Here is a 9,371-nt window from a genome sequence, read left to right as displayed (position 1 = left end):
CAGTTTGCAAGTGTTTAGCCTTAATAAAAAATTTACTTATTACTTCAAATTTTTAAAATTACAACTATAGTGTCATCCTATTGGGGGAAGGACAGCGTGTCATAGGGTGAGCGACTGGGGAGGGCTAGGTGTCTGTTAGGGGAGTAGGGGTGTATCGCCCCCAGTAAATATGAGGGGAGGGGGCAGGGATCTAGGGACTGTGTGTGTGTGTGGGGGGGATTTCCAATAAGGCCAGTCTGTGACTGTGGAGGGGGCAGGGGTCTCGGGGGAAGTGGGTGGATCCGCCCGCAGATTGGGGGGGAAGGGGCAGGGATCTCGGGAGGGTGGATCCCCGCAAATTGGGGGGGAATGGGCAGGTATCTCGGGGGTGGGTGGATCCCCCCAGATGGAGGGGGAGGGGGAGGGGGCTCAAAAAGGGAGGCGGATCCCCCGATCAGTGCCGGGGTGGGGAGCAGGGTCGTGGCTCCCATTGCCCGGCGGCCTGCGGGTGGGCGGGGCTCTCGGCCAGGTGCGGAGCAGCGGGGCTCGGCGAGGAGGCAGTGGCGGTGGCGGCGGCGCGGACGTCACTTTTCCCGGCCGCGCGTGTTTACGTGGAGCTGAAGATGGCGGCGCCGGTGGATCAGCCACGGAGGCTCCTGTCGCTGTAGCGGGGCTGGCTGGCGGCGGCGGCGGTGGTAACGCTCTGCTCTCTGCGCGCAGGGGCCATGGAGGACGAGGAGAGGCAGAAGAAACTGGAGGCCGGGAAAGCCAAGGTAGGAGGAGAGGCTGGCGGAGGAGAGAGGAGCACGGTGGGGAGAGCTGAGGGGAGGGGGAACGGGACGGGGGAAGCTGGCGGGGAGGCCGAGGGGAGCTGTGGGGGAGAGGATGGGGGAAGCTGGGGGAGGGGTTAGGGGAGAGGACGGGGGAATGGGGGAAGCTATGTCGGGGAACCAAATCCTCTGTTGAGTAGCCTGGGATGAGCACACCCCAAGTGTAGGAATAACTCTGCTTTTCACCAGTATCCAGTGAGTTGTGTCCCTGATAATGGCGTGTGCAATCATCATGGGGTATTTGTAGGAGCTGGGATAGTCTTCTTTATAGCAGTAGCCTCCAGAGCAGGTTTTCTTTCTCTCTATCTGTATGATTGGCTTGTGACAGCTGTTGGTGGACGGCCATGACGTGCAAGTGCCACAGGTGCCAGTAGTTACACATTGAAAGTTAATGGTATTTCTGTGAGTGAAACTCTTTGTGTGCTGGTGTCTTCTGTGAATGTGTATAGCTTTAATGGTCAGGGAAAAATACTTTAAAGTTGCTTTAGTTTAGCAAAAGCCAAAAGGAGATTTGGTGGCGAGGAAAATGCAGTTTGCAACATACTGTTAACCTGATGCACAAGTTGTTCTTTGCATTTTTAAAAAGTAATGTAAAAATTTATGGAGATAACCATTTTTCATTTTAAAGGACATCTTGTCTTCAGTGAGCTAATAATACTATAAAGTAACCTTACAGTGCAGTGTGTTTGATGCCTTAGTTCCCAAACTATTCCCATAATCAGCTGTTTATTGATAACTTAAATGTATTTAAACAAATCACCTTCAGAATATATCTGTAAAAGAGTACATTGGCTCAACTATAATGACCTTATTCCTAGAGTAAAGGAAGCTCACAAATGATCAGTGAGAGAAGACTCAAGGGTTATCCAACCCTTATAATAAAACATGGTAAAGCAAAATTTAGGTTTAGTAAGCCATGGCAATTGGTCTCAATTTGTCCATCTAATTGGGCAATTTACCACCAAATATTAGAATTCATAGAACATAAATTGTCAGTTCACACTGGAAAAGATAATTTAGCAAGATCACATTGTGTGTGCAGTTGGAGAACAAAGTAAATCTGTAACTACACGATAGATAGACATCTCTGTCTTGCTTGCAGAGTTTCTTCACTGAAATTAGGGTTGGAAATTCAATTGTGCAAAGTTGAATAGGCTAAGCTATGTTATCCAGAAAAGTGCCTCTATTTGGTTGTTGTGTCTTGTAGCTTGTAAATATCATTTCTATTGGAGTAGTGACCAAAAGCCTCCAGCAGGAACAGTGTTCCATTATGCTAGGTACTGCCCTGAAGTACCTTGCCAGCAGATCGAGGAACGTGATCGTTCCCCTTTATTCGACATTGGTGAGGCCTCATCTGGAGTACTGTGTCCAGTTTTGGGCCCCACACTACAAGAAGGATGTGGAAACATTGAAAAGAGTCTAGCGGAGGGCAACAAAAATGATTAGGGGTCTGGAGCACATGACTTATGAGGAGAGGCTGAGGGAACTGGGATTGTTTAGTCTCCAGAAGAGAAGAATGAGGGGGGGGATTTGATAGCTGCTTTCAGTTCAACTACCTGAGAGGGGTTCCAAAGAGGATGGAGCTCGGCTGTTCTCAGTGGTGACAGATGACAGAACAAGGAGCAATGGTCTCAAGTTGCAGTGTGGGAGGTCTAGGTTGGATATTAGGAAACACTATTTCACTAGGAGGGTGGTGAAGCACTGGAATGCATTACCTAGGGAGGTGGTGGAGTCTCCTTCCTTGGAGGTTTTGAAAAAACCCTGGCTGGGATGATTTAGTTGGGAATTGGTCCTGCTTTGAGCAGGGGGTTGGACTAGATGACCTCCTGAGGTCCCTTCCAACCCTGATATTCTATGATTCTATGAAGAATTTACAGTCTAAAAGGAAATTAATGAAGGGATAGGGCAAGACGTCAGGATGATGGCAAGTTGATATAGATATATATATATATATATATATATATATATATATATATATATATATATATATATATATATATAGATATATATATATATATATATATATAGTTCATATAATCCAGTTTTGTGGAGGGTTGGCAGAGAAGACCACTTGAGGTTGGGGAGAGGAAGGGATTTTTGGAGCAAGAGTGGGGTTTGAGTGTAGGGACAAGTAACGGGGGGGCGGGGAGTGGAATGGATAGATGAGGGTGAGAAGCATAATGGGCAGGAGAGAGCCTGGGCAGCTGAGAGATTCACTGGATCTTCACCCAATTGCAATACACCTAGGAGGGGTGGTGGGGGAAATCTAGAATCCAAGTATCAAATTGAATGGATGATATTGTCAGGAGGCTCTGAAGCCCCTTAGGTCTACAAGTCCATTAGGATTCTACTCAGTTTTAATCCTTTATCAAGAAGATCTTTATCAAGTAGGAGAAATCCTGTACAACTAGATATTGCCCATAGATTTCCTTGCTATACGCTAGCTTAGCAATGTAATAGCATATTTTGCCAAATCTTAACATTGTGAAAATGGTTAACTTAAATGTGTAACTGGAAAAGTATCAGTGAGTAGTACTAAACTATAAGAATGCCATATCTTGGAATAAATGCTCCCCAATACAGAGTGTATGTAAATGTTACAGCCACCTTTCCATTGCTGAGGTATCAAAAGAGTTTTATGGCTTTGTGCTAGTTCTGCAGTGGGCATTGTATGCCAGCATTACATGATAAGCAAACAAAGATATTTTGGTATGGCATGGCAGTGTACACTGTAAATTGATGTATTAAACTGTTCTTTTTGAAACATGGGGAAAAAATTTTCAATTTAAAAATGAATAAAATTTGTAATTCTACTTAAACTTCTCAAGTAGTCATTTTAAACAACAGTAAGTAAAGAACAAGCACTGGCAAGTTATACTAATATTAGCTGCTAAACATGGATAACTTGTACAATTCCATACTATACATATATCTAAAAATTGTATTTAAGAATCCCAGCTCATAATGTGGACATTCAGCACTTTTTTTAGACCATCATATGTAGAAATGAAGTATATTGGGGGCAGGGAACAACTAAGGACACTGCCAAATGTGTACCTTTCTTTTTGTAGCTTCAATTTTTTTTATTTAAAAATTGATGCTGTGCACACAGGAAAGAATTTGCTCTTGTGATAATAATTCAGTGAACATTTATTCTATATTATTCATGCTGAACACTTTTGTAAGTACGTTTTCAGAGGTGTCAAAATACCTTTCCACTTTAACCTCTTTGCTCTTTAAATGGTCTTTACCTTACTCCTTCTAAAAAGTGCCATATACTCTTATGGCAATATCTAAAAATTTAAAATAATCAATGCAAGTCTATTTTATTTTTTTTTTACCATGTTCACACTTGTGTTTATATATAGCAATTGCAATTGAAATGTTTCTGCTGGTTTGAAAGATTTCCTATACATGTTGGGAGAACAGTGGTAGACTCAGTTAAATTATGAATCAGTAGAAACTTTTAAGTATAGCCATTGTACCTATTTACATAATTCTTTTAAAAAGTGCCATCACCCAGCAGACAATCTACTGTATCTGACAAGTTTCCCGCTCCCCTTCTTTCTCTCCTTAGAAGAATTACCAGGAGTGCTGTGATACATAGCCTGCTGTATACCAGGAATTTAGAGGGAAGCATGTTATGCACTTCAAATGCTAGGCTTTACAGGCTCTTGTTCTTGGTTGGTTCCCAGTGGACACTTGTACGCATCTGGTAAATAAAGGCAGATTCTTTATTAGGGCTGGCAGAAAAGAAGGGATTCAAAGACTCTACACTGAAACCTAAGTGGTTTGGTACAGAAGAAAGGTACAGAAAATTTCCAGGCTATTTCCCTAAGGGGCAATCATATAGGAAGTTACAAGGCTAGTGTCTGGGTCCTTATGTCTAGTTCCAAAGGTTCTTCAAAGTTACCTTCTTTGGGAGGGAAATCTTCTTAGCCTTTGGTTGCATGGGCTGCTGTTGGCTCAAACATTGATGCCTGTGGCATCTCCTAGTGCAGTGGTTCTCAAAGTCATTTAATCGTGTCCCCTTCTTTGTGTCTATAGTAGTTTACACTCCCAGCTTCCCAGCCAGCAGCTCATGCTCTCCGGTCACCTGTTTCTGAAGGCAGAGCAGAGGCTGCTGACCGGGTGCTGTCCTCTAAAGGCAGCACAGCTGCCAGCAGCAGCACAGAAGTACGGGTGGCATGGTATGGTATTGCCACCCTTACTTCTCTGCTGCTGGTGGCAGCGGTGCTGCCTTTAGAGATTGGTGGCTGGAGAGCAGCAGCTACGCCAGGCACCCAGCTCTGAATGTGCGCGGTAAATTCCTCCCCCTCCCCCAAAGCTTCTCATGCCCCCCAGAATACATTCTGCACCCCTCTTGAGGGCGCACCCTGTTTAAGAACCTCTATTCTGGTGTTTGCATTAGAGAAGCCCCTCATGTTGCCTCCTTGCTGAATTTGCGAGCTGTAGCTTCTGCTTCTCAAGGAAACAGTCTACAAGGCCTTCTGGCATCTCTAGGTGGTTCTTCTCGCATCATATTCTCTGCACTTCTGCAGTTGGCCCAGATCTCAGGAACACTGGACAAACTGCTCTTTCCCGTGTGCCAGGTCTGCCAGTTGCAATATTTACTCCTCAGTGGCTGCCTGCATCTGCTGCCTCTTTGAGTTCTCCCTTTTTCAAATGTGCTCTTTCCCCAGCTCTAGATGAGATTCTGCTGCTGGGTTCCTCTCTCCAGGTTCTATCTTTGGCCAACTCTAAAGCAGCTGCATATTTATCCAGCTGCTCTCATATGCTCCCTTACTCTCCCCACCCCTTTATTATTTATCCACATGTCCCAAGGATTCTACTTCGTTGTCTTGATCACTCTGGATCACACAGTATCATCTATTTAGCTAGATGTCTATTAGTCCTTGCCCCTACTATGGTGAGTTGTTTCCAATCCTTTCCATCAAGGTGATGGGATGCTAATAATTAACTGGGTGGGGAGAAGTGTTTCAGACAGTTTTTGTTGTAACTATCCAGTGTTTTGTTTTGAAATACATGTCAAGGACATCCAGAGTTTTGGATGGGTGCCTTTTGTGTAGTTTTTAACATCTAATTCAAAATAAATGCACCCTTTTATGCTATGAATTCATAACCATCAAGACCTACTATAATATTATTGTCAGAGTAACACTAATATTTTATTTAAAAAAAAAAACCAACAACCACCTAATACTCTACAAAGAAATGTAATCTTTGCAATCACTCAACATCTGAACTAGTGGTTTACAATGTCAGGAAACCTCTCAATGGAATTATATCTTTCTACATGCAAGGGTAAGGACATGGAACATGAGGGTGGTAATGATTGAAGAGGGAACCAAAGACTGATGGACAGGAAAGCCCAGCAGCCCCCTTCTGATGTGGGGTGGACTGTGCTTTTTTCTTATGGCATTCCCCTTGATTCTCTTCTGTGACTATTATTTTAGATCTGTTCTCTCCTTGACTTCACTCCAGGAGGGTTAGTGTAACTTACACCTTCTTCTAGTCCTCTCTGGATGAAAGCTAAAATGGTAGTCCTCCTGTAAGTGCTTACTTAAAGACTTGGTATCTTACACCCCTTAAAACATCACAGCTGAATTGTACACGCTGTTATGTATTTAAAGTTTTGTAAATTAAGTGGTGAGGTGTGTGTAAGAGGATTTTTAGTTGCTTTTCTTGCTACTTATGCCTCTCTTCAGACCTGAAGGGTGCAAAGTGAATGTAATTCTATAGCAACCTTCCTGCTATATATTTGCTCATCAGCCTTTATCATTGTAGGTGAATGAAATTGTTTAAATGCTCTAAAGACATAACTACTTTAATTGAAAAATGTATAAAGTTTCACAGATACTTCTGTCAGTACGAAGTTTTGTAACACTGTTCATCTTACAGTAATGAAACTTTGGACATAAACTACCTCCCAGTGTGTTTGAACATGCTCTTGTCTTCTGTTATATTTAGGAGGAGGGATGAAGGGCAGTGGTGGCATGCTGTCTAGCTTGTTAAGTCATATTTATACTGAATTTTGCTTAGAAAATATTTATTCCAGCTTTGGCATTGTTAATTCTGGATTCTCGGGGCTTTTAGGTATTGTCTATATCTTCTTTTTGTATCAAGAATGCCCTCTATGTTGTTCATTGTCGTGGTTGTCAGTGTCTTCTGTATGTTCACAGTGCATACTTGGTCCCTTGCTTGAAAGCATGTTGTCCACGGAGATATACTCCCTAAACTGCCTGAAGATATTGTGGAAAGAAGCTGCTTGGTTTATTTAGTACATGTTTAAACACAGAACAAGGAACTTGCTCTGATTGTTACCTAGTATAAATCAAAGACATGCAAGTGTAATGGCAAAGGTTACAATGTTAGGTCCATTGTTGTGGAGAGCTAATGCTACTTAAAATGGCTAAGTAGTCTATAGGTCTATCTGATGATGCCTTCAGAAATTCAACTGTACCAGAAAATATCTTCAACAGTTTGGTTTGTGAATATTTGTTTGTGCCTATTTCTAGTGGCTGAGCATGAAGGTGGAATGTATCCAGACGGATGTTGCCTGGTATCCCGAGACTATGTAGTTTTGTTTCCCTACAAATTACTGATGCACAAGATAAATTTTACTTCTGTCATCTGATCTTATTGTGTTGAGAAATTATGATTTCTTAGAATGTTACAGGTTGTTCCAGGTTTTTTTTTTAAATCATTGACTTGACAGAAGCATGAAAGGATTTCATTCCACAATTCATCAGGTCAGTGTTTAAATCTAACATAAAGAATTTAGTTTGAAAGTGTTTAACTAGGAAATCCTTTAAATATTATTTTCTCTTTAGGGTAACTGCTGAAACTTCTTGCAATTTATTAAGGATGTGGTGAGTAGCATACTCTCTCTTTCTTAAAACTAAATTTTGTGTGTCATTTAAAAGCTGACCTTACTGACGTATGTTGTTTTGCTTTCAGGTGCAGATTGCTCATTTTGTTTCCAACTGCTTTCAGTAACTTGAACAAAAACATTTATGAAGCAGAATTATACAAACATTTTCTTGCCAGTGTGCATCTTGAGTCAGTTTTTTAACACAAGAAATTTTATGTAACAAAAGGCATTGCTTGTGGTAAGCATTATGTTACTGCTCTCACACTTCATGCTTTTTAAAAAAATCCTCCTAGCTAGGGTGAGAAGTTCGACCACTATGTCTGGCGTGCGTGCGTGCGTGTGTGTGTGTGTGTGTGAAACTGGAGGGGAGACTCCTGATAATGCACTGGAGTATGGTGGAGAAGGGAGTGGATGAGCATAGGTTCAACAGGACTGAGAAAAGCAAACTGCTCAGTAGATTAGGTGACTGGGGCCCAGAGGGGAAGCAATGGAGGAAGAGAATGGGGTTGTAGACAGTTCTCTTGAAGGGACTTGTTCCTGCTTCCTTTCTTTTCAATGTCCAGATAGCTCCTGGGCTCCCTTTTCTTGTGCTGCAGAATTGTTTCCTTTCCCTGGTCCATCAGAACTCCTGTTCTTTGTTCATCCTCTTCTTCCTCAAATGGCTCCTGCCGGTACTTTCTCTCTTGTTCATCCCCAATCTAAATAGGTGGGAAGTCATGTATAATTGAGTTCTGGGTTGTGTATGTGTGTTTTATGAATGTGTGGAGGTGGTAATTTATTTTGAATGGGGGTGTGTGAGAACAGACTAGGGAAGGAGATTGCAAATGTGTGAGGATCGACTGTTCCTTTGTGGGGATAACATTTTTTTTTAATAGAAGAGGGGGGAGAGAGGGGATACAGCATAGCTGAGGGTGGAGAGGAACAAAGGAGGGAGAGGAACAACTAAATGAAACATGCAGCAAAAATTCATTTTGTTCTTTTTCTGAAGAAAATAAGGTCTTTGATTTTAGCATTAAAATTAACTATATGTGTACATGTTTGAGACGAGACATGCAAATATGGTAATTGCTGCCAGGATGAAGTGCCAGCTTGACTGAGCGATCAGGAGGAGGAGAAGTGATCCATGATATCTTTGCCTCAACATCCGTGCTACTAAAAACTGAATAAATACAAAACCCTAGAACTTCTATGCTAAGCCATTATACATTTTTTTTATTATTATTATTATTAAAGCTTCACTGTTTCCTCCTTGATACAGAATTGTTTCCACATAATGGTCTTCAAGTCTCTCCTTCCAAAATGAAAGTCTAACTTTCTTTATTTGATACTTCAGGATGTGCTCCTTCAAGTGGCTTTCAGACATGATTTGGTGTCCAAGAGAAATTGCAATTATGTTGAAGTCCTGGATTGCCACACTTCTCACTGGAATCCTTCTTCCCTCTCATAGTTGAACTATTTTTTCTCTTACTGATGTACTTTTGCTTTTTACTGCTGGGTTTCAGAAGTCTCAGTGTTGCTTCATTATTTGTGGCTTGGCTGTTTCTGGTGTTACTGTACCTGCTGCCTTCAGTTCGTCTCTACGTTAACGTGTGACTCCTTACTTCCTTGGGTTTAGTGTTGCTGCAAGGCAGAAAGTTTCCTCTAATCTTAGATAGTATATAGCTGCATCCTCCACCATGGCAGTCTGC

The 9,371-nt window shown here is 42.1% G+C and overlaps 1 protein-coding gene across 1 annotated transcript in view; it reads left to right on the top strand.

Annotated features, from left to right (window-relative positions):
- The first annotated feature begins 594 nt into the window (after nucleotides 1-594).
- The window catches only part of AKAP9 (A-kinase anchoring protein 9), a 202,990-nt gene continuing 194,213 nt past the window's right edge, over nucleotides 595-9,371 (top strand). Inside the window, exon 1 of the mRNA XM_065398462.1 lies at nucleotides 595-752. Within this exon, the coding sequence (XP_065254534.1) occupies nucleotides 705-752 (48 nt within the window). The 5' untranslated portion in view covers nucleotides 595-704. The remainder of the gene's footprint in view (nucleotides 753-9,371) is intronic.

The sequence above is a fragment of the Emys orbicularis genome, chromosome 2 (genome assembly GCF_028017835.1).
Source record: "Emys orbicularis isolate rEmyOrb1 chromosome 2, rEmyOrb1.hap1, whole genome shotgun sequence".
Taxonomy (NCBI): Eukaryota; Metazoa; Chordata; order Testudines; family Emydidae; genus Emys; species Emys orbicularis.
Note: the sequence above shows the minus strand (reverse complement) of the source record. Positions and strands in the feature narration are given on the sequence as shown.